Below are 23,980 nucleotides of genomic sequence, written 5' to 3'. Positions count from 1 at the left end.
CGGACGCGGGATAGCAAAAGCGGCTTTATTCCCGCCGGGGCGGACGCGGAGCCCCGCGGGGGTCCCGGCGCCGCTCAGTCCTCGTCCTCGTCGTCCGCCAGGGCGAGGGGGCGGGGGCCGGGGGCCCGGGCGGGCGCCGCCCGTCGGACGGAGACGATGCCGCTGAGCAGCGCGTAGCCCGCCATGGCCGCCAGGCCCACCAGCGCCGCCAGCACCTGCCCCCGCCGGCCGAACGGCGGCTCTTCCCCGCCCGAGGGGGCCGCGGGGGCCGCCGGCTGGAACTCCCCTAGGCGGGACGAGAGGGGGGGGGGGGAGAGAGGACCGAGGTCAGCGCCCGGCCGCCCCCGACCTGGGTCCCCCCGCCCCGGGGGAAGCCGACCCCCGAACCGGCTCGGAAGGGGACCCGGCCTCGCCCCTCGACCTGGGTCCCGGCGGAAGTGATGACGACGATAACGCTCACCGTCGTGGCACGTAAGCGCCGGCTACGTGTCAGGGGCCGGGCGGAAACACAAGGAAATCAGGTTGGACTCGGCCCCCGCGCGCCCGGGCGCGCCCGGCCTCTCTGTCCCTCGCCGGATCCCGGTTCGGCGTCAATGACGACGTCGAGCGCTTAATCCGGGCCCGGCGCCGGGCTCGGCCCCCGGCCCCCGTGGGGCGCGGGGTCTCCGCCCCCCGTCTGACGGAGGAGGGAACTGAGGCCCAGAGAAGCGAGGCGACTCGCCCCGGGTCCCACGGCGGACGAGCGTCCGAGCGGGGATTAGAATCCGTGACCCTCCGGCGGCCGGGCCCGGGCTCCAGCCACTGGGCCGCGCGTCGACCCCCCCCCCACCGGACCCCCGGCCCGGAAGCCGGCGGGTCACGGGTTCTAATCCCGGCTCCGCCACGTGGCCGCCGGGTGACCTCGGACGGGTCGCTTCCCTTCTCTGGGCCTCGGTTCCCTCGTCCGTAAAACGGGGAGCGAGAGCGTGAGCCCCGCGTGGGACCGGGGACCGCGTCCAACCCGGTCGGCTGGGATGCGCCCCGGCGCTTGGCACGGTGCCCGGCCCACGGTCGGCGCTTCGGAGCGGAGAGAGCCCGGGAGTCGGGAGGTCACGGGTCCGAATCCCGGCTCTGCCGCGCGTCGGCTGTGTGACCGTGGGCGAGTCGCTTCACCGGGCCTCACCTGCCTCGTCTGTCAGACGGGGATGAAGGCGGGGAGCCTCGCGGGGGACAGCCCGTCTCTCCCCCGGCGCTCAGAACAGTGCTCTGCACAGAGTCAGCGCTTAACAAATAGCGACGTTATTAGTGCGTGTCTGCTGTGCGGCCTCGGGCGAATCACTTGGGTCCTCTGGGGATGAGTTACCTCATTTGCAAAATGGGGATTAAATCAGCGAGCGCCACGTGGGACCGGGATTCCGTCCAGCCCGACCTCCTCCTTATTTACCGCCTCGCTCAGAACAGCTCCCGGCACGTAATAGGTGCTTCGCAAATACCACGGTAATGACAATCAATTATTAAACACCGCAATCGTCATTACTATTAGAGGCGCCACCGATCCCTAACCTACATCCCGGGGGGGTGGGGGGGAGGAGAGGCGGGGCCGACCTCAGGCGGCGCGGTCTAGGGGCTAGGGCTCGGGCGTGGCGGGCAGCAGGGCCTGGGTTCTAATCCCGGCTCAGCCCCCGCGTCCGCCGTGCGCCCTCGGGCCGGCCCCTTCCCTCCTCCGGGCCTCGGTTCCCTCATCCGTACAAGGGGGACGAGACCGGGGGCCCCGGGTGGGACGGGCACCGTGTCCAACCTGACTTCCTCCGATCTCCCCCGGCGCTCGGAACAGTTCCCGGCCCGTAGTGAGCGCTTAACGAGTACCGGCGTCATCGTTATTGACGACGACCTCGGGGAAGCGGCGTCGGCGGAACGAGGCCGGGCTTGGGAGTCGGGGGTCACGTCAGCTTGGGTGACTCTGGGCGGGGGGGGGGGGGGGGGTCACTTCCCTGGGCCTCAGTTCCCTCATCCGGAAAATGGGGACGAAGACCGGGAGCCCCACGGGGGACAGCCTCATCGCCCTGTACCCCCGGCGCTTAGAACGGCGCTCGGCCCCGTCACGACGGTTATCGCTCGCCGTGGGGGAGGCGGAGGCGCGGGCCGCCCCCCGGCTTTGGCCCCCGAGGTTCCCCCCAACCCCGCCGCTAACCTGGGTCCCGGGCGAAGTAGAGGCGCAGGATGCGGGTGCAGAAGGCGGTCAGGTTGGTCAGGGTCCTCACGTGGGCCTGCAGTTTCCCGCTGGGCAGCTGGACGTGCAGCAGCAGCGCCACGTGGCTGAACACGAAGGCGTCCAGGGAGGCCGGCCTGAGGGGACGGGGGACGGGGGACGCGCCCGCCCAACGTGAGGCCCCGGGGGAGGGGACGCGGGCGACGCGCCACTGGACGGGCGGCTTCGGGACGCGAACGCACACCGACCCCGCTGCAGATGGGCGGGGGCGGGCCGCCCACCCCATCCGGGACCCCGCTGTGGGGAGGGCACCGGGGGAAGCGGCGTGGCCCAGGGGGTGGAGCCCGGGCCCGGGTTCCGGTCCCTCGTCCGCTGGGCGACCCCGGAGAAGTCCCTTCCCTTCTCTCCGCCTCGGTTTCCCTCCTCCGTAGAACGGGGGTTAAGAGCGCGCGACGGCGACCGGGTCCGACCCCGACGGGCGCGTCGCCGCCCCGGCGCCGGGCACGTGGGAAGCGCTTGGCCAACAGCCCGATCGTCGTCGCTCAGCTCCGCCGCGGGGCAGAGCCCCCGTGCCCGGCCCCGGCGTCTCTTCCCCCCGGGGGAGGCCGCGTGGCCAAACCCCCGCAGACACTCACGAGTCTCCAAAGAAGAACTGCCGGCGGCCGAGCCTCTGGGACAGGAGCGTCAGACACTCGCGGGCTTCCCGGTACAGCTGGAGGGGGCGGAGGTCAGGGGTCGCCGGCGCGGCACCCGGCGAGCCCGGCGCGGGCGGGGCACGTGTCCGTTCGCCGCTACGCCGGACGCGTGGGTTCGGCTCTGCCGTATTTACTGAGCGCCGACCGCGTGCGCGACCCCGGACTGAGCGCTCGGGAGAGGACGATCCCCCAGTGAACGGACACGTTCCCCGCCCCCCCGTCGAGCCGACGGTCTAGGGCAAGTCGCTTCCCGTCTCTGTGCCTCAGTTCCCCCCGTCCGCCAAACGGGGATTAGGTCTGCGAGCCCCACTGGGGACGGGGGACCGCGTCCGCCCCGATCGGCTTGGATCCACGACGGTGCCCGGCGCCCAACGGGCGCCTAACCGGTACCGGCGGCGGAGGGGCGGCGCGGCCCGGTGGCGGGGGCCCCGGGCTGGGGAGTCAGAGGTCGTGGGTTCGAATCCCACCGCCGTGCGACCGTGGGGCCCGTCACCGGGCTGCTCTGGGCCTCAGCGACCCCGTCCGCCAGATGGGGATGAAGACCGCCGGCCTCCCGTGGGACCACCTGCTGACCCCGGCGCTCGGCGCGGTGCTCCGGGTGAGCGCTCGACAGATACCGACGACATCATCAGAGGGGAAGACGGACGTTAACGGAGACGGGAGCGGGGCCGGGGGGCGGCGGGGACGCGGCCGTCCTCCCCCAAGCGCCCGGGCGCGATGAATACGACCGCGGCGGTCCCGGCCCGCCCGCCCCCGCCCCGTGCCGCGGGCCCGCACCTCCTTCTCCGGCTCCTCCTCGTCCCGGCCGTCCCGCTCCCCGCGGAGCCCCTGGAGCCGTCGGAGGTTCCGTCGCTGCAGCCGCCCGGGCAGGAAGAGGTTGAGGGGGAAGGGGGCGGCCCCCGCGTACCACGGCCGGGTCAGCTCCACGTAGTTCCGGCCGTCCGCCCAGAACGTGTGCAGCTGCGCGGGGCGGAACGGCGACGGCAGCGTCCGGCGGGCGCTCGCTACGCGCCGGGCGCCGCGTTGGGGTCCCCCGTCCCCCGTGGGGCTCCCGGTCGCCGGCCCCGTTTGACGGGTGAGGGGACCGAGGCCCAGAGAAGCGAGGTGACTTGCCCTCCGTCGCCCAGCTCGGGGGGGGGGGGGGGGGGGGGGGGGGAGCCGGGATTCGAACCCGGGACCTCTGGCTCCCGAGCCCGGGCCCTTGCCCCTGAGCCACGCTGCTGCTCGGGCACCGTGCTAAGCGCTAGGGGAGATACGAGCTGGTCAGGACGGACACCGTCCCTGTCCCAAACCCCATTTCACACACGAGGCGCGGAGAGGTCGAGTGACTTGCTCGAGGTCGCCCAGCAGACGGGTGGTGGAGCCGGGATTGGAACCCGGATCCTTCTGCCCTCCCCCTCCCGCCTCTTGGGGTGGGGGGTGGGGAGGGGGGAATGGCGTCTCTAGGGAAGCACTGGGCCTAGTGGGTAGAGCTTGGGAGTCGGAAGGACCCGGGTTCGAATCCCGGCTCTGCCCCTTGTCAGCTGTGCGACCGTGGGCGAGTCACTTCACTTCTCTGGGCCTCGGTGACCTCATCCGGAAAATGGGGATGAAGCCCGGGAGCCTCACGGGGGGGGGGCGGGGACGACGGCCGACCCCGCTGGCTTGGAGCTACCCCAGTGCTTAAAGCAGCGCCTGTCACAAACTAGTGAGGCAGCGCGGCTCGGTGGGAAGAGCCCGGGCTCGGGAGCCAGAGGTCGTGGGTTCGAATCCCCGCTCCGCCGCCCGCCAGCTGGGTGACTTTGGGCGAGTCACTTAACCTCTCGGTGCCTCGGTGACCTCACCTGGGAAATGGGAATCGAAGCCGGGAGCCCCACGTGGGACAACCCGATCGTCTCCTATCATCCCCCCCCCCCCCCGCAGCGCTTAGAACGGCGCTTGGCACATAGTAAGCGCTTAGCAAATACCACCATTATTTATTATTGGAGTCGGCACTTAACGAATGCCACAACCGGATGACGATCTCTAGCTGGGGGCTCTCGCCCCGACCCTGACCTCCCACTGGGAGCGTCTCCGGCTGAGGACCGTCCCCTCGGACGGTGCGGGCGAAGGACTCGGTCTCCCCTTTCGCTAATGATGATGTCGGTACCTAAGCGCTTACTCTGTGCAGAGCGCTGTTCTAGGCGCCGGGGGAGATACGGGGTCACCAGGCGGTCCCACGGGAGGCTCACGGTCTTCATCCCCGTTTGACAGATGAGGTCACCGAGGCCCAGGGAAGTGAGGCGACTCGTCCACGGTCACACGGTTGCCGAGCGGCGCGGCTCAGCGGAAAGGGCCCGGGGAGTCAGAGGGCGTGGGTTCGAACCCCGGCTCCGCCACTTGGCGGCCGGGTGACCGTGGGCGGGTCGCTTCACTCCTCTGGGCCTCAGTTCCCAGGGGATGAAGACCGTGAGCCCCACGTGGGACCACCCGATCCCCCCGGGTCTCCCCCAGCGCTTAGAACGGTGCTCGGCCCGTAGCGGGCGCTTGACGAATACCGACGTTACGCTTAAGTGGCGGAGCCGGCGTTCGAACCCACGCCCTCTGAACTCCGAAGCCCAGGCTCTTCCCGCCGCCCCCCCGCCGAGGTCCGGGGCGGAAGCTCCGTCTCCAGGCCCTGCGTCCCCTGGGGCGGGAAAGGGGGGGACCGGGGGGCAAAAGGGGGGGGGGGGTCCTCACCAGCACGGGGAGCAGCTTCTCCTCCAGCAGGGACACGAAGGCCAGGGTGTCCGCTCCCTGCCGGGCCGACAGGTCGTAGTCGGCGTTGTATTTCTGTCAGATGGGGATGAAGACCGTGAGCCTCACGCGGGACGACCCCATGACCCCGGATCTCCCCCAGCGCTCAGAACGGAGCGAGCGCTTCACGGATACGATGGTTATCATTTCCGGTGGGGGCTCCCTGCCCCGGCCCACCTGTCTGCGCAGGTGCGTGATGATGCCGTGCGGCCGGGAGATGACGCCGGAGTCGCCGGTCTTCAGGGCGGGCAGGGTGCCTGGCACGGGCGAGAGGGGGGCGTGGGCGCGGGAAGCCAGCGCCCCTCCCTTCCGGGCCCACCCCTCCCAGGGCGGCGGGCGCCGCGGGTACCTGACGGGCTCCTCCAGGGGTTGGCAATCTTGTGCACCTTGAGGGGCGCCCCGGTGAAACGGGCGTAGGTCTAAGGGGGAACGGGACGGGTGAGAGCGTGTACCCGGGACGGGGGGGGGGGGGGGGCCGACCCGCCCCCGGACCTCCCCCACCCCGGGCCTCCCTCCGCCACAGGTCTTCCCCCATCCCGTCCGTATATATCCACCTATGATTTTATCCATCGATACCGATGCCCGTTTACTTGTTCCGACACGCGGACGCCTAGCGTTCTATTTCTTTATATCGATGTCGGCTGTTCTGACTGTGGGGAGGTCACTTAACTGCTCTGGGCCTCGGTTCCCTCATCTGTAAAATGGGGGTTAACCGTGAGCCTCACGTGGGACCGCCCGATTACCCTATATCTACCCCCGTGCTTAGAACGGTGCTCTGCACGCGGTAAGCGCTTAACGAGTACCCGCATTATTATTATTATTTGAAGTCTGTCTCCCCCCGCTCTTCTAGACCGTAAACCCCGTGCGGGCAGGGACCGTCTCTACTGCTAAATTCTACTCTCCGAGCGCTTAGTGCAGCGCCCCGCACACGGTAGGTGCTCAATAAACGACCGGCCGGACGACTCCCTCCGCCGCAGGGCTCGCCCCATCCCGGACCTCCCTCGGCCGCGGGACTCGGACTCCCTCCGCCCCGTCGGACGGTACTGATCCGACGGTATTTATCGAGCGCCTACCGTGTGCGGAGCGCCGTGCTGAGCGCTTGGGACGGACAGACCGGCAACGGGCAGAGACGGTCCCCGCCCTCTGACGGGCTCGCGGTCTGATCGACCGCCCCGGGTCTTCCCCTCCTCCCAGGACACCCTCCGCCCCGGGTCTCCTCCCATCCGAACGAGGGCGTAATAACAACGTCGGTATCTGTTAAGCGCTTACTCTGTGCCGGGCACCGTTCTAAGCGCTGGGGGAGACACGGGGGGATCGGGTCGTCCCACGTGGGGCTCCCGGTCTTCGTCCCCATTTGACGGATGAGGGAACCGAGGCCCGGAGAAGCGAAGTGACTCGCCCACGGTCACACAGCTGACGAGTGGCAGGGCCGGGATTCGCGTGGCTCAGCGGAAAGAGCCCGGGCTCCGGAGTCGGAGGTCGTGGGTTCGACCCCCGGCTCTGCCACTTAGCTGGGTGACCGTGGGCCAGTCGCTTCGCTTCTCTGGGCCTCGGTTCCCTCATCTGGAAAATGGGGATGAAGACCGGGAGCCCCACGCGGGACGACCCGATTCCCCTGTGTCTCCCCCAGCGCTTAGAACGGTGCTCTGCACAGAGTAAGCGCTTAACAGATACCAGCATTATTATCATTACGACTCCCTGCACCCCAGGTCTCCCCCCCACCGAACTCCCTCCGCCCCAGGTCCTCCCCCAATAAGTCCCTCCGCCCCAGGTCTCCCCCCCACAAAATGACTCCCTCCGCCCCAGGTCTTCCCCCCCCAGACCTCCCTCCGCCCCAGGTCTTCCCCCCCAGGCCTCCCTCCGCCTCAGGTCTTCCCCCCCCCCCAAGGCCTCCCTCCGCCTCAGGTCTCTCCCCCCCACAGGCCTCCCTCCGCCTCAGGTCTCTCCCCCCGCCAGGCCTCCCTCCGCCTCAGGTCTCTCCCCCCGCCAGGCCTCCCTCCGCCTCAGGTCTCTCCCCCCCCAGACCTCCCTCCGCCCCAGGTCTTCCCCCCCCCGGCCTCCCTCCGCCCCAGGTCTTCCCCCCCCAGGCCTCCCTCCGCCCCAGGTCTTCCCCCCCCCAGGCCTCCCTCCGCCCCAGGTCTTCCCCCCCCAGGCCTCCCTCCGCCCCAGGTCTTCCCCCCCAGGCCTCCCTCCGCCCCAGGTCTTCCCCCCCCCAGGCCTTCCCCCCCCAGGCCTCCCTCCGCCCCAGGTCTTCCCCCCCCCAGGCCTTCCCCCCCCAGGCCTCCCTCCGCCCCAGGTCTTCCCCCCCCCAGGCCTCCCTCCGCCCCAGGTCTTCCCCCCCCCAGGCCTCTCTCCGCCCCAGGTCTTCCCCCCCAGGCCTCCCTCCGCCCCAGGTCTTCCCCCCCCCAGGCCTCCCTCCGCCCCAGGTCTTCCCCCCCCCCAGGCCTCCCTCCGCCTCAGGTCTTCCCCCCCCAGGCCTCCCTCCGCCTCAGGTCTTCCCCCCCAGGCCTCTCTCCGCCCCAGGTCTTCCCCCCCAGGTCTCCCTCCGCCCTAGGTCTTTCCCCCCACCCCCAAACCTCCCTCCGCCCCAGGTCTTTCCCCGCATGTCCCTCCGCCCTAGGTCTCCCCGGAGGCCCCGCCCCTCACCAGCACGGCCAGGCTGTCCAGGTCCACAGAGGGCAACCCCCAGCCCCCGGGCCAGCAGTACAACTCCATGGGCGCAGACATCTTCTCCCCTCTCACCCGGAAGCGCCTCCCCGGGACCGGAAGGGGCGGGGACACGAGGGGGCGGGGCCGGGGAGAGGAGCGATCATTGAGGGGGCGGAGTCCAAGGGGAGAGTGATCATTGGTGGAGAGACGGGAGGGGCGTGGTCACGTGGGGGCGGAGTCAAAGCGGAGTTTGATCATTGGTGGAGAGACGGGAGGGGCGTGGTCACGTGGGGGCGTGGTCAAAAGGAGAGTGATTATTGGAGGAGAGGCGAGAGGGGCGTGGCTACTAGGGGGTGGTGATGGGGCGTGATCACGCGGGGGCGGAGCCAAGGGGAGAGGGCTCATTGGTGGGGAGACGAGAAGGGGCGTGGCCACGTGGGGGCGGAGTCCAAGGGGGAGCGCTCATTGGAGGGGCGACGGGAGGGGCGTGGCTATCGGGGGCGGAGTCAAAGGGGAGCGATCATTGGCGGGGCGATGGGAGGGAGCGTGGCCACATGGGGCGGGGTCGAGGAGGGTATAATTGGGGGCGATTGAAGGGGCGTGGTCACGCGGGGGCGGAGTCGAGGGAGGCGTGACCATTGGGGCGGTGAAAGGGGGCGTGGCTACCCGGGGGCCGGGTCGGTGGGGAGTGATCATTGGAGGGCGGCGGAAGGGGCGTGGTCAAGGGAAGGGCGCTCATTGGAGGGCGGTGGGAGGGGCGTGGCTACGCGGGGCGGGGTGGATGGGGAGTGATCATTGGAGAGCGGTGGAAGGGGGCGTGGTCAAAGGATGGGGGCTCTCGTTGGAGGACGGTGGGATGGGGCGCGGCTATCAGGGGGCGGGGTCGAGGGGCGTGATCGTTGGGGCGGGGCCAATCTGGGGGCGGGGCCGGGCTCTACCTGCCCCTCCGCGATCGGAGGGGGGCGGCGGGGAGGAGGAGGAAGAGCTGAGCCGATGTGTGTGTGTGTGTGTGTGTGTGCGCGCGCGCGCGCGCGTTGGGGGGGGAGGGGCCGCGTGCCTTCCACAGCGCGTGATGTTTGGCCGGGGGCCCCGCGCGCCCGTTGCCACGGAAACAAAACAGGGGCGGCGGCTCGCGCCGGGGGCCCCGGGGGGGGGGGGGGGGGAAGAGAGCGGCGTCGCCTTGGCAACGGGAACTCCGTGTCCTCGCGCCGGGGCCTGCAGGGGCGGGGGGGAGGGGCCGGGAATCTCCCCCGCCGGGGGCTTCCCTCCCTCCCTCCCTCCTTCCCTCCCTCCCTCCCCCCCTCCCGCGGGGCTCCTCGGACACGTGTCACTCATTCATTCAATCGTCCTTATGGAGCCCTCCTCCCTTCCTCCGTGCAGAGCGCTGTGCTAAGCGCTTGGGACGGCCAATCGGACACCAGAGAGAGAGAGAGAGAGAGACACCCTCCCTGCCCACCCTCCCTGCCCAGTGAAGGGCCGCCGGTCTAACCGGGGGAGACGGACCAAAACAAGACCACCTCACGTTAATAAAGACAATGAAGGGGATGGACGCCCCACGCGCAAAATAGAGAGGGTCACAAAAGGCGACAAACCCCCAAGGCCGCACTTGGGCTCAGGGTGGGGGGGCCGTCCCTATATATTTTCGTTACCCTATTTATTTTGTTAACGAATTGTACATCGCCTCGATTCTATTTAGTCGCCATCGTTTTTACGAGATGTTCTTCCCCTCGACGCTGTTTAGTGCCATCGTTCTCGTCCGTCCGTCTCCCCCGATCGGACCGTAAGCCCGTCAAACGGCAGGGACCGTCTCTATCCGTTGCCGACTTGTTCATCCCAAGCGCTTAGTCCAGTGCTCTGCACATAGTAAGCGCTCAATAAATACTATTGAATGAATGAATGAATCCTTCACGGCCCCCGGGGCCGGGGGGAGCCGCGGCGGTGATTGACGGCTCTTTGTGTCCGCCCCCCGGTCCTGCCCCCCCCCTCCAGCCCCCTGCCCCCTCCCCTTAGCCCCCTGCCCCCGTCTTGCCCCGGCCTGTCCCGTCCCCGTGCTCCCCGCCCCCCTGGCGGCCCCCCCCCCCCCCCCCCCCGGCCTCTCCCCTTGCAGGCGGCCCGACAGCGGGATGGAGGACACGCGGGGCCTCCGGGGGGTCCTCGCTGCTCGCCATCCCCGCCGCCTCCTCCTCCTCCTCCTCCTCCTCCTCCTCCTCCGCCCCGCCGCCACCACCGCCGCCACGCAGGACCTGCAGGGTAACCGGACCCACCCCCCTCCCTCGATCTCCCCAGCCCCCTCTCCCCGCCCGGGGGGCACCGGCCACGGGGGAGGGATGAGACCGACCCCCCCCCCCCACCCGGGGCGAGGGGGTGGAAGGACCGGCAGCCGGGGCGATGGGCACGGGGGAGGTGCGAGGATGGGGGGGGGGGATGAGGTCCACGGGGGACGTGGGAGGAAGGGGGCACGGGCCCAAGGGGGAGATGGGCACGGGGCCCACCGGGGGAGGTGCGAGGATGGTGGGTGTGAGGTCCACGGGGGAGGTGGGCACGGGGTCCGTGAGGGAGGTGGGAGGAAGGGGGGGCACGGGACCCCTGGAAGTGGTGGGAGGGAGGTGGGCACGGGGCCCACGGCGGAGGTGGGAGAAAAGTGGGCGTGGGGCTGGAGGCCGGCGAGGGCATTTGGATGGGCGGGGGGCGCGGGGCCGGGAGACAGACGCGAATTCTTTCCACGGCTCGGGGTTAAAACCACAGACCAGACCCAGACACGAGAGCCGCCACTCGACGCCTCTGTGGTCCGGGGGCGGGAGGAGGAGGAGGAGGAGGAGGAGGGCCGGCCGGTGCCAGGTTTGGGGGGCAGCCAGGGAGACGCCCCCCTCCCCGGCCCCGGGCACCCCGCCGGGCATCCCCTCCTCCCGCGGGCGGCCTGGATGCGGGGATTCGTGCAGGCGCGGGCCGTCTCTTTTGAGCGCTCACTGGGTGCAAAGCACCGTCCTCAGCGCTTGGCAGAGGAGCGCCCGGGACAGGGCGCCGCACCCGGTAAGCCCTTAATAAATACGATTGAATGAATGACAGACAATGTAGTAATAGACGCGTTCCCGGCCCACGGTGATCTTACGGTCCAAGGGGGCGGGGGGGAGAGAGACGTTAATAAGTCGCTAAATACCAGATATGGGATGTGCCCAGATGGTGCCCGGGGGGAAGGGGGCATCAGTCAGGCATTCGACCGTAGGGATCGGGCGCTCGCTGTGGGCAGAGCACTGTACCGAGCGCTCGGGAGGGGACGGTAGAACGATACGACGGGCACACAGAGATAAATTACGGATAGATGCGGTGGGGCTGGGGGTGGGCTGGTGGCGGGCAGGGGATGTGGCCGTTTCTCGTTCCGTCGTCCTCTCCCGAGTGCTCAGGCAGCAAGCGCTCGATAAAATGCAACCGAATGAATCGATACGCGGGGGGGAGGCCCAAAGGGAGCGAGACAGGATGACGCAGAAGGGAGTGGGGGAAAAGGAAAGGAGGGCTTAGTCAGGGAAGGCCTCTTTCGATCAGTCGTATTTATTGAGCGCTTACCGTGTGCAGAGCACTGGACTGAGCACTTGGGAGAGGACAGTATAGCAGTGGACGCGTTCCCTGCCCACGGTGAGCTTAGAGAGGAGGAGACGGACATGAAGAGAAATCTTTAAATGACAGACACGATAATGACGAGGGGATTTGTTAATAATAATAATGTTGGTATCTGTTAAGCGCTTACTATGTGCCGAGCACTGTTCTGAGCGCTGGGGTAGGGAATCAGGCGGTCCCCCGTGGGGCTCACAGTCTTCATCCCCATTTTACAGATGAGGGAACTGAGGCCCAGAGAAGTGGAGTGACTCGCCCACAGTCACCCAGCCGGCAAGGGGCAGAGCCGGGATTCGAACTCATGAGCCCTGACCCCAAAGCCCGTGCTCTTTCCACGGCGCCACGCTGCTTCCGTGTGCCAGGCGCCGTACCAAGCGCTGGGGTGGATACGGGCAAATCGCGTCTGTCCCGCGCGGGGCTCACGGGCTCCGTCCCCGTTTTCCAGATGAGGTCACTGAGGCCCAGAGAAGTGACTCGACTTGCCCGAGGCCACACAGCGGACAAGTGGCGGAGCCGGGATGGGCATAAGCGGTCCGGGGCTGGGATGGGGGGGGATGGATAAAGGGAAGGGGTCAGGGGGACGCAGAAGGGGGTGGGCGTCGAGGGGAGGGGGGCTCCGCCAGGCCCGGGCGCGACCCCGGTCCCCCGTTGCAGTGATTGACCTGCTGACCTCGGGGGAGACGCGGCCCGTGGCGGCGGTGGCGGAGCGGCTGCGGACGGCGCTGCTCACGGTGGACGACGTCTACCTCCTGTCCACCTTCCGCCTGCCCCCGAAGCAGGGCGGCGCCCTCTTCGGCGTCTACTCCCGCCGGGATGCCACCCGCTGGTTCGAGGTGTCCGTCGTGGGCAAGATCAACAAAGGTACCAGGCCGCCGGCGGCCGCCCCGCGTGGGAGGGGTCGCTCGTGGGGAAGGGGCTGGGGCGGGGAGGGGGACGGGACGCGGAGCTGGAGGGGCACAGGGAGGGAGGGACGGGGGTGGGGGGGGAAGGGACGGGGCTTTGGGGTGAAGGGGCAGATCTGAGGGAATGAAGGGACGGGGCTGGGGGTGAAGGGACGGGGCTGGGGGTGAAGGGACCGGGCTGGGGGTGAAGGGACGGGGCTGGGGGGGGGCGAAGGGACGGGGCTGGGGTTGAAGGGAGGGGGCTGGGGGTGAAGGGACGGGGAAGTGGGGGTGAAGGGACGGGGCTGGGGGTGAAGGGGCAACCTGAGGAAATGAAGGGACGGGGCTGGGGCTGTGAAGGGCGAGGCTGAGGGTGAGGGACCGAGCTGGGGGTGAAGGGACGGGGGCTGCGGATGAAGGACGGGGCTGGGGGTGAGGGACCGAGCCGGGGGCGAAGGGACGGGCCTGGGGGTGAGGGACGGGTCGGGGGGTGAAGGGAAGGGCCTGAGGGAACGAGGAGACGGGTCCGGGGGGCGAAGGGCGGGGCGGCGCCCGTGGGCGGGGGTGCGGGTGCCCGAGGCGTGCCCCTGTCCGTCGTGGTCAGTGTTGGTGCGGTACCAGCGTGAGGACGGGAAGCTGCACGCGGTCAGCCTGCAGCCGGCCGGGCTGGCCGACGGGCGGGCGCACACGGCCCTGCTCCGGCTGCGCGGCCCCGCCGGGCCCGGTCCCGCCCTCCAGCTCTACGTGGACTGCAAGCTGGGCGACGAGCAGACCGGGCTCCCCGCCCTGGCCCCCATCCCCCCGGCCGAGGTCGACGGGCTCGAGGTGCGGACCGGCGCGAAGGCCTACGGCCGCGTCCAGGTGAGCGGGTCGCCCAACCACGGGGAGGGGGAGCCGAGCCTCGGGGTGCAGAGGGGGAGCCTGCGAGAGGGGGCAGATCATCCTAAGGATGGAGAGGAGGAGAACTTGGAGAGGGGGGAGGAGCCTGAGGATGGAGAGGGGCAGCCCGCGTGAGGGGACAGATCTAAAGGATGGAGAGGGGGAGCCTGCGACGGGGGGGCAGATCCTAAGGATGGAGACGGGGGAGCCTGCGAGAAGGAGCGGGGCCTAAGGATGGAGGGGGGGGGAGCCCGGGAGAGGGGGAGCAGCCTGGGGGTGGAAAAGTGGAGTCTTGGAAAGAGGGAGGTGCCTAAGGATGGAGAGGTGAAGCCCGGGAGAGGGGGAGGAGACTCGGGGAGGGCAAAGAGCCTAAGGATGGAGAGGGGAAGCCTTGGGGAGGAGCCAAAGGGGAAGAGGGGGCGGGGGCCGGGGGCGACGACCCCCTTCCCTCGCCCTCCCCTTAGGGCTTCGTGGAGTCCATGAAGCTGATCCTGGGCGGGTCCATGGCCCGCGTGGGCGCCCTGAGCGAGTGTCCGTTCCAGCGCGAAGAGACCGTCCACCACGCAGGTGACCGCCCACCCCCTTCATTCGCCCGTCAGTCGATCAGTCCGTCGGGTTTTCTGAGCGCTGACCGTGCAAGGCAACGTATGAGGCGTTGGGGAGGATACGATAATAATTCTAATGATATTTGTCAAGCGCAAGCTCCGTTCTAAGCGCTGGGCAGAGACGAGCTAATTGGGTCGGGCACAGTCCCTGTCCCGCCCGGGGCTTACGGGCTCCGTCCCCGGTTTTTTTCGGTAGACCCTATCCCTGCCCTCGGAGAGCTTCCGTGCTAGCGAGGGAAAATGATATTAAAATCAATAGAATGTGTCTGCTTATCGTTCCGTTGTCCCCTCCCAAGCGTTTAGTACGGCGCCGTGCGCACTTTAAGCGCTCAGTAAATACGACTGAGTGATGTGTCACAGGTAAGGGGAGGCGAGACGGCTCAGATTGAGGGCCTCTCGAAGGACAGGGACGGTGTCCGAGTCTCCCCTGCGTATTCTCTCCCAGCGCTCGGTACGGTGCTCCGCGCACAGTAGGTGTTTGATAAATACTCCGACTACGCGCCTCCGCTGCCCATCGACCACTCGCGTTTACTGAGCGCTTTCCATGTGCAGAGCACTGTACTGAGCGCTCGGGAGAGCACGGTGTGGCAGAGCTGGTAGAAACCAAAAGTGTTTGTTAGGGTAGAAACGCGGGGGGAGTGATGTCGGGGGGCTGGGGCAGAAGAGGGCGGAGGTAGAAGAGATTGATCGGGGAAGGCCTCCCCGGAGGAGGCGTGACCCTCGAAGAGCTTCGTAGACAGGGAGAACCGCGGCCTGCAGGATGAGCAAGAAGCGGCGTGGCCTAGTGGCTAGGGCCCGGGCCTGGGAGTCGGGAGGGCCTGGGTTCGAATCCCGGCTCGGCCCCCTGTCTGCCGCAGGATCTTGGGGGGGGGGGGGGCGAGTCACTTCACTCCTCTGGGCCTCAGTCTCCTCCTCTGTAAAATGGGGGTGGAGACTGCGAGCCCTGTGTGGGACAGGGAACCGTGTCCGATCTGATGAATTTGCATCTGCCCCGTGACTTGGTACGGTGTCTGGCACCTTCGAAGGCGCTTAAGAGATAGCATTAAAAATAAAATTGGCTTGAAAGAAATGAATCGTGCCGGCTGGATTGCGGTGGGAGAGGAGCCAGGGGCGGTAGCCGGGAGAGAGCTGATTGAGCGCCGTCACTCATCCATCCATTCAGCCGCATTGATTGAGCGCTCAGATTACTGTACTAAGCGCTCAGGAGAGTACAGTGGAGCGATGAAGATTTTCTGGTTTCCGCGGGGCGGAATGGGTGACCGTTGGGGGGTTTCGAGGAGCGGGGAGGCAGCCCAGGCACACGTTTTAGAAACCCGATCCTGGCAGCGGCATAATGTAGTAGCCGGAGCCCAGGCCTGGGAATCGGAAGGACCTGGGTTCTGATCTCGGCTCCGCCGCTCGTCCGCCGAGTGACCTTGGGCCAGTGGCTTCACTTCTCGGGGCCTCAGTTCCCTCATCTGTAAAATGGGGATGGCGACTGGGAGCCCTATGTGGGATAGGGATGGTCTCCGACCCGATTTGCTTGTGCTTAGCGCGGTGCCCGGCGCAGAGTAAGCGCTTAGCGAATGCCGCAATTATTGCTGTCGATAAAAGGTACGAATCCGAGTAAAAATCCCTTCCCGACGAGGCCGACGGCCTCTCTAGCTCCTCCCCTGTCCCCAGCCCCCTGGGCCCGACCTCCCTCTAGACCGTGAGCTCGTCCCGGGCGGGGAATGTGTCCGTTATCTTGTTGTACCGTCCTCTCCCCATCGCTTGGCACAGTGCTCTGCACGGGGCAAGCGCTCACTAAATGCCACTGGCCGACTGACTGACCGTGGCCCCTTCTCCCTTCCAGTGACCAACGCGATTCACTCCATCCTCGGTGAGTGTCCAGAGGTTGGGGTCGGCGCGGGGGGAGGACGACGAAATAACCGCGACGCTGTGCCGAGCGGCACGGCCTAGTGGGTGGAGCCCGGGCCTGGGAGTCGGAAGGACCTGGGTTCGATTCCCGCCTCCCCCCACCGGGTGACCTGGGGCGAATCACTTCCCTTCTCTGAGCCTCGGTTCCCGCATCTGTAAAATGGCCATGAAGACCGCGAGCCCCCCGCGGGACGGGGACCGTGGCCAACCCGATCTGCTCGGATCCGCCCCAGCGCTTAGCACGGTGCCGGCCACCCGGGAAGCGCTTAACGGATACGGTTGCCCTTCTGTCGTCTCCGTGTCCCCCGCCTGCCAGGCGAACACACCAAAGCGCTGGTCACCCAGCTGACCCTGTTCAACCAGATCCTGGTGGAGCTGAGGGAGGACATCCGGGACCAGGTGAGGGGATGAAGGGCCACGGGGGTGGGAGGAACGGAGGGTTGGGACCTGACCCGCCCGCCCGCCCGCCCCCCCAGGTGAAGGAGATGTCTCTGATCCGAAACACCATCATGGAGTGCCAGGTGTGCGGTGAGTGGGGATCCCGGGGCGCCCTACCCCCCGACCCCGTTCCCCCGTCGGGCCCTGAGGACGCCCTCCTGAGCGTGCCCACCCGCTGCCACGAGCAGGCTTCCACGAGCAGCGGTCCCACTGCAGCCCCAACCCCTGCCACCGCGGCGTCGACTGCATGGAGGTGTACGAGTACCCGGGGTACCGCTGCGGGCCCTGCCCGGCGGGCACCGAGGGCAACGGGACGTACTGCGCCGACATCGACGAGGTGGGTGCCCACCTGCTCGCCGGGCCTCCGTCTCGCCCCTCTCGCCGCGCGACCCCGGCCCGCAACGCCCTCCCTCCTCGGACCCCCCCCCCCCGCCGACGTCGACCCTCCCTGCCTTCAAAGCCTTATCGAAGGCCCACCTCCTCCGGGAGGCCTTCCCGGCCCGAGCCCCCGCTCTCCTCCCACTCCCTTCCGCGTCGCCCTGACTCGCTCCCTTCGTTCCTTCCCCGCTCCCGGCTCCACCCCACTTATCTCCGCCGCTCTAATGTATTGATTTCCACTCGTGTCCCTCTGCCCCCGCACGCCGTGAGCTCCTTGGGGGCAGGGAATACGTCCGACGGTTATCGTACTGTCCTCTCCCAAGCGCTTAGCGGAGCGCTCCCAACACAGTAAGCGTTCGGTGAGTACGATCGACTGACCCGGGGGGTGACGGGTCCGACCTTTGCCCCTTGACCTTTCTTCCCCCCTGCAGTGCGCCCACGCCGACCCCTGCTTCCCGGGCTCCAGCTGCATCAACACGGCCCCCGGCTTCCGCTGCGCGGCCTGCCCCCGCGGCTACGCCGGCAGTCTGGTGTCCGGCGTCGGCGTAGACTACGCCCGGGCCAGCAAGCAGGTGCGCCGGGGGCGCCGGGGGGAGGCGGGGGGACGCTAAGGGTCGGGGGTCACACACCCCCTCGGCCTCCTCCCCAGGTCTGCACGGACGTGGACGAATGCAATGACGGGAACAACGGAGGATGTGACCCCAACGCCATCTGTACCAACACTGTGGTGAGCAGCCCGCCTACCCACGTAGTAAGTGCTTAACAAATGAGCACTTACTGACGGACCCCTCTCCCCTTCCTCCTCCTCCTCCTCCCCACGGACAGGGCTCCTTCAAGTGCGGGCCGTGCCGGTCGGGTTTCCTGCGGAACCAGAGCGGCGGGTGCCTGCCCGCACGGACCTGCCGCAGTCCGGCCCACAGCCCCTGCCACGTCCAGGCCCACTGCCTCTCCGAGCGCAACGGCGCCGTCTCCTGCGCGGTGAGGGACCGGGACCGGGGACCGGACGGGGCGGACCGGGGACCGGAGGGGAGGAGGGGGCGGGGCCCGGAGGACGGGGCAGGACGTGGAAGAGAAGGGGCTGCCGCGGAGGGAGAGCCGGGTCATCCTCCCTCTCCTTCCTCCATCTCCTGGCCCCTCTCCTCCCTTCCCCACCTCTCCATTTCCTCTCTCCCTCCTCCCTCCATCCTCTCCCCGTCTCCCCTCCATCCCCTCTATCTTCTCCCCATCTCCCCTCCGTCCTCTCCATCTCCCTTCTCCCCATTTCCCCTCAATCCTCTCCTCACCTTCTCCCCATCGCCCCCTAATCCTCTCTTCTCCATCCCCTCCCCTTCTTCGCTGTACCCTCTCCCCTCATCCTTCCGTTCTCCCCTCCCCTTCTCCCTTCCATCCTCCCCCATCTCCCCTCCATCCCTCCCTTCTCCATCCCCTCCCCATCTTCTCTCCACCCCCTTCCCGACTCCCCTCAATCCTCTCCCCATCTCCCCACCGCCTTCCCCCCATCTTCCCTTAATCGTCTCATTTCCCCTCCATCCCCTCCCCCTCCTCTCCCGTCTCTCTCCCGTCCTCCCCTCCCCTCCTCCCCCCATCTCCCCCGTCCCCTCCCCAACCCCCCCTCAATCCTCTCTCTATCCCCACCCCCTCCCCACCGCCCCCCCCGACCCCGTCCGTTCTCCCAGTGTGACGTGGGCTGGGCCGGCAACGGGAACGTGTGCGGGCCGGACACGGACCTGGATGGCTACCCGGACACCGCGTTGCCCTGCATGGACAACAACAAGCACTGCAAGCAGGTGGGGCCGGGGCCCGGTCCTGGGGTGGGGGTGGGCCGGGGCCCGGTCTGACTCCTCCCCCCACCCCCCGTCTTCCCCCACCCCAGGATAACTGCCTGTTGACCCCCAATTCGGGGCAGGAGGACGCGGACAACGACGGGGTCGGAGACCAGTGCGACGACGACGCCGACGGCGACGGGATCAAGAATGTCGAGGTCTCCCGGCCGGGGTCCCCTCCCTCCCCCACCTCCGAGGGGCCGGCAGTCTGGCCTAGTGGCCGGAGCCCGGGCCCGGGGAGTCCGAAGGACCCGGGGTCTAATTCCCACTCTGCCATCTGTCTGCTGGGTGACTTTGGACAAGTCACTGCGCTTCTCTGGGCCTCGGTGACCTCATCTCTCAAATGGGGATGAGGACTGTGAGCCTCACGTGGGACCACCTGACGACCCTGGATCTCCCCCAGCGCTTAGAACGGGGCCGTGCACATAGTGAGCGCTTAACAGATACCGACGTCATCATTATTGGAGCCCCGGCCCGGGTGTCAGGAGCTCTAATCCCGGCTTCCGATCCCGGCCGTCCCACTCCGCTGGGTGGCCTGGGGTGAGTCGCCTCGCCTCTCTGGGCCTCCGGGCCCTCACCCGGAAAACGGGGCCGAATGATAATGACGATGATGATGTCGGCGTTTGTTAAGCGCTTACTCCGTGCACTGTCCTGAGCGCTGGGGTAGACGGTGGGCCCCGCGGGGGACAGGGCCCGGGTCCGGCTCGACGACCCTGCGTCCGCCCCGGCGCCCGGAGCGGTCCCTGGCGCCCAGCGGGCGCTCGGCGGATACCGCAGACGGGCGGGGGCGCCGCGCCGCCCTGACGGCCCTCCCTCCCCGCCCCCCCAGGACAACTGCCGCCTGCTGCCCAACAAGGACCAGCAGAACTCGGACACGGACTCGTTCGGCGACGCCTGCGACAACTGCCCCAACGTGCCCAACAACGCGCAGCGCGACGCCGACGGCAACGGCGAGGGCGACGCCTGCGACAACGACATCGACGGCGACGGTGGCCGCGGGGCCGGGGGTGGAGGGGGCGGGGGAGAGGGTCCCCCCCGGGGGGAGGGCGCCGGGTGTCAGCGCCTCGCCCTCTCCTCGCCCCGCCCCCCCTCCCCTCCCCTCCGCAGGCATCCCCAACACCCTGGACAACTGCCCCCAGGTGCCCAACCCGCTGCAGAGCGACCGGGACCAGGACGGCGTCGGGGACGCCTGCGACAGCTGCCCCGAGACCAGTAATCCCACCCAGGTACGCGGGCGGGGGCGGGGGGGGGACGGGGGCGGGGGGGGCAAGAGCAGAGCGGAGGGCCGCCGGCCATGGCTCTGCTGGGCCAGCAGGGGGCGGAGCAGGAAACAGCCGGGGGAGGGGCAGGGCACAGCCGGGGGGAGGAACAGGGAACAGCCCGGGGGAAGCAGGGGGAGGAGCCGGGAACAGCCGGGGGGGCGAGCAGGGGGCGGAGCAGGGAACAGCCGGGGGAGGAGCAGGGAACAGCTGGGGGAGGAACAGGGAACAGCCCGGGGGGAGGAACAGGGAACAGCCCGGGGGGAGGAGCCGGGAACAGCCGGGGGGAGCAGGGGGAGGAGCCGGGAACAGCCGGGGGGAGCAGGGGGAGGAGCAGGGAACAGCCGGGGGAGGAACAGGGAACAGCCGGGGGAGGAACAGGGAACAGCCCGGGGGGAGGAGCAGGGAACAGCCGGGGGGGAGCAGGGGGAGGAGCCGGGAACAGCCGGGGGGGAGCAGGGGGAGGAGCCGGGAACAGCCGGGGGAGGAACAGGGAACAGTCCGGGGGGAGGAGCCGGGAACAGCCCGAGGGAGCAGGGGGAGGAGCCGGGAACAGCCGGGGGAGCAGGGGGAGAAGCAGGAAACAGCCAGGGGGGCGAGCAGGGGGAGGAGCAGGGAACAGCCGGGGGGCAGGGGGCGGAGTCGGGAACAGCCGGGGAGCAGGGGGCGGAGCCTGGAACAGCCGGGGGAGCAGGGTGAGGAGCAGGGAACAGCCGGGGGGCAGGGGGCGGAGTCGGGAACAGCCGGGGAGCAGGGGGCGGAGCCTGGAACAGCCGGCGGGGAGCAGGGAACAGCCGGGGGGAGCAGGAGGAGCAGCGGGGAACAGCCGGGGGGAGCAGGGGGAGGAGTCGGGAACAGCTGGGGGGAGCAGGGGGAGGAGCAGGGAACAGCCGGGGGGAACGGGGGGGGCAGAGACCAGCCGGGCTAGCAGGGGGCGGAGCCAAGGTCGATAGGGGCGGGGCCTAGGCCAGCCGAGCGAGCAGGGGGCGCAGCCGGGAACAGCCGGACGAGCAGGGGGTGGGGCCTGGGAGAGCAGGGGGCGGGGTCAAGGCCGATAGGGGCGGGGCCGGGAAGAGCAGGGGGAGGAGCCAAGATCGATTGGGGAGGGGGCGGAGCCAAGGGCGGCAGGGGGCGGGGCCTGGGCGGCCGGGGGAGGGGCCGAGAGGGGGCGGGGGCCGGGGGGGGGGCCGGTGAGTCGGGCCGGGTCTCCCTCAGACAGACGCAGACAGCGACCTGGTGGGCGACGCCTGCGACACCAACGAGGACAGGTAACGGGGCGCCTGGCGGGGACCCCCGCCCCCGTTGGAGGACGATCCCACCCCCTCCCCCCCGGTCGGTGCCCGGCGCCTCCCCGGGATGGGGGCAAGGGGGACCGGTGGGCTGCGGCCCCCTCCCTCCGACCCCCGCCCGACCCGCGCCCCGTCGGCGCCCCCTTCCCCCGCCGCAGCGACGGGGACGGCCACCAGGACACGAAGGACAACTGCCCGCGGCTGCCCAACAGCTCGCAGCTGGACTCGGACAACGACGGGCTGGGGGACGAGTGCGACGACGACGACGACAACGACGGGGTCCCCGACTACGCGGCCCCCGGACCCGACAACTGCCGCCTCGTCCCCAACCCCAATCAGAAGGACTCGGACGGTGCGGGGCCGGCGGCCGGCGGGACGAGGGGCCGTGGCGGGGGCGGGAAGGGGGCAGACCTATTCCGAGGGCTGAGCCCGGGGCTCCGCGCACAGTAAGCGCTCGATAAATACGACGGAGCGAGTGAACGGGTCTGGCCGCGGTTGCCGGGGGAGGGGCCTCGATTGGCAGAATCCCCCTCCCCAGGGAACGGCGTGGGCGACGTGTGCGAGGACGACTTCGACGACGACACGGTGGCCGACCCGCTGGACGTCTGCCCGGAGAGCGCCGAGGTGACCCTCACCGACTTCCGCGCCTACCAGACCGTCGTGCTGGACCCCGAGGGGGATGCCCAGATCGACCCCAACTGGGTGGTCCTCAACCAGGTAACGGGGGCGGGGCGCGCGCCCAGACAGACGCCCCCCTCCAAACCACGGGCTCCTCCACCCGGCCCGGGGGATCGGGGGACGGACGGTCCCGCCGCCGAGGCCGACCCTGCCCCTCTCCCCCCAACCTTAGGGCATGGAGATTGTCCAGACGATGAACAGTGACCCCGGCCTGGCTGTGGGTATGTGGGGAGCGGGGAGGTGGGGGGTTTGGCGAAGGGAGGGGGAGACCGAGGAAGTGAAAGGCAGGGACCCCATCCCCCCCCCCCCCGCATCTCCACCTCCTGCCCCGTCCCCCCGCAGGGTACACGGCCTTCAACGGCGTGGACTTCGAGGGCACGTTCCACGTGAACACGGTGACCGACGACGACTACGCCGGCTTCATCTTCAGCTACCAGGACAGCGGCCGCTTCTACGTGGTGATGTGGAAGCAGACGGAGCAGATCTACTGGCAGGCCACCCCCTTCCGCGCCGTGGCGGAGCCCGGCCTGCAGCTCAAGGTAGCCGCCCCACGCGGGGACCGCCGGTCCCCTCCCGGGACCCTCCCCCCCCCCCCCCCGGCCGCCGGGCCGACCCTCTCCCGCTCTCCGCCCCGGGGCAGGCGGTGAAGTCGGAGGCCGGGCCGGGCCAGTACCTCCGCAACGCGCTGTGGCACACGGGCCACACCCCCGACCACGTGCGCCTGCTGTGGAAGGACCCGCGCAACGTGGGCTGGCGGGACAAAACCTCCTACCGCTGGCAGCTTCTGCACCGGCCCCAGGTCGGATACATCCGGTGAGGGCGCGACCCCCGACCCCGCTAGGAGCGCCGTGCCCTTACCCGAAACCAGGAGGCCCTTGAAAAAGGGTCGGGGGGCCACCGTGGGGGAGGCTGCCCCTCTAAGGGCCAGGCCTTTTAAGAAGAGGCGGGAGGAGGCGTCTGATCCCTCGGAGGGGGAGGGCGGGGACGGGGAGGGGTGGGGGGCGGGGGGCGGCCGGAGCCTGGGAAGCTGGCGCCTCGCCCCCCGCGCCCATTGTCCCCGTCGTCAAGGCGACGGCCCGGGCTTTCCGCCGCCCCGGAGCCGGACAAAGGGGACGGGGACCGGGGCGGGGGGAGGACGCCGTGCCAGGCTGGAGGGGGGGCGGGGGGGGGTCCTGAGAGTGCCGGGGGTCCTCCCCCCCCCCCCCCCCGAGCAGGGTCAAGCTGTACGAGGGGCCGCAGCTGGTGGCGGACTCCGGGGTGGTCATCGACACGTCCATGCGGGGGGGCCGCCTCGGAGTCTTCTGCTTCTCCCAGGAGAACATCATCTGGTCCTACCTGCGGTACCGCTGCAACGGTGAGGGGGGCGGGAGGGGGAGGGGGCGTGGAGGACGGGGGGGGGGCGGCCCTCCCGGCCCCCCGACTGACCCTCCCCGGCCCCCGCCCCCCCTCCCCCAGACACGGTGCCCGAGGACTTCGAGCCGTTCCGCCGACAGCTGCTGGAAGGCCGGGCGTGAGGCGGCCCAAGCGGGGCGGGCCGGGGTCGAGGCCTCGTGCCCCCTCCTCCCCCGCCAGCCGACCCCCCTCCCCGGGGGCGGCGGGAGAGGGTGGGAAGAGGACCCCGTCCCCCCAATTCCAGCGCGTGCATCCACACGCGCGCGCGCACACACACACACGTAGTGCCACACGGTGGCTATAAAGTTCCCGTTTTCTAATCCATGTGGCTGCTCCTTTTGGAGGATGCGTGGGGGGGGGGGTCCTTGAAGAGGAGGGTGGACAGGGAGCCCCAAAAGGGTCAACCTCCAAGACGGGGGAAGGGGGGTTAAGGAGGCAGTGGGATGAATTGGGGGGGGGGGTCACCCTCTCTCCGCGCCCCCACCGCCCGTTACTCACCGCGACTGTGAAAAGGGAGGCCCGGCCGGGCATCTCGGGGGACGGTTTGGTGGGGGGGTGGGGGAC

The 23,980-nt window shown here is 69.4% G+C and overlaps 2 protein-coding genes across 4 annotated transcripts; one reads left to right on the top strand and one right to left on the bottom strand.

The window, feature by feature from the left end:
- Window positions 1-6: 6 nt before the first annotated feature.
- On the bottom strand, window positions 7-8,750 carry MTX1 (metaxin 1). Of its 3 annotated transcripts, none has more exons than XM_029056009.2 (8): window positions 8,284-8,750; window positions 5,987-6,056; window positions 5,815-5,894; window positions 5,581-5,673; window positions 3,661-3,735; window positions 2,824-2,900; window positions 2,171-2,325; window positions 7-286 (listed from the first exon to the last, which is right to left on the bottom strand). In XM_029056009.2, the coding sequence occupies exons 1-8, from the start codon at window positions 8,362-8,364 to the stop codon at window positions 75-77; spliced, it is 843 nt and encodes a 280-aa protein (XP_028911842.1). In that variant the 5' UTR covers window positions 8,365-8,750; the 3' UTR covers window positions 7-74. The 3 variants fall into 3 exon arrangements, with proteins under 3 accessions (XP_028911842.1, XP_028911841.1, XP_028911844.1); XM_029056008.2 differs by having other exon boundaries at window positions 3,661-3,843; window positions 8,284-8,690; XM_029056011.2 differs by lacking the exon at window positions 3,661-3,735 and having other exon boundaries at window positions 8,284-8,692.
- A 1,652-nt stretch (window positions 8,751-10,402) lies between these two features.
- THBS3 (thrombospondin 3) lies at window positions 10,403-23,736 on the top strand. Its single transcript, XM_029056087.2, has 23 exons — window positions 10,403-10,536; window positions 12,550-12,756; window positions 13,381-13,637; window positions 14,120-14,222; window positions 16,095-16,121; window positions 16,476-16,558; window positions 16,636-16,687; window positions 16,786-16,934; window positions 17,407-17,547; window positions 17,625-17,702; window positions 17,801-17,953; window positions 18,652-18,762; window positions 18,849-18,956; window positions 19,628-19,787; window positions 19,906-20,024; window positions 21,273-21,325; window positions 21,505-21,698; window positions 21,885-22,063; window positions 22,197-22,245; window positions 22,367-22,563; window positions 22,665-22,837; window positions 23,239-23,378; window positions 23,480-23,736. Exons 1-23 carry the CDS (start codon window positions 10,410-10,412, stop codon window positions 23,536-23,538), a joined length of 2,919 nt encoding a protein of 972 aa, XP_028911920.1. The 5' UTR covers window positions 10,403-10,409; the 3' UTR covers window positions 23,539-23,736.
- Window positions 23,737-23,980: the final 244 nt, after the last annotated feature.

Source organism: Ornithorhynchus anatinus, chromosome X5 (assembly GCF_004115215.2).
Source record: "Ornithorhynchus anatinus isolate Pmale09 chromosome X5, mOrnAna1.pri.v4, whole genome shotgun sequence".
Lineage (NCBI taxonomy): Eukaryota > Metazoa > Chordata > Mammalia > Monotremata > Ornithorhynchidae > Ornithorhynchus > Ornithorhynchus anatinus.
The sequence above is the reverse complement of the archived record's forward strand: the minus strand, read 5'-3'. Positions and strand labels throughout refer to the sequence as shown.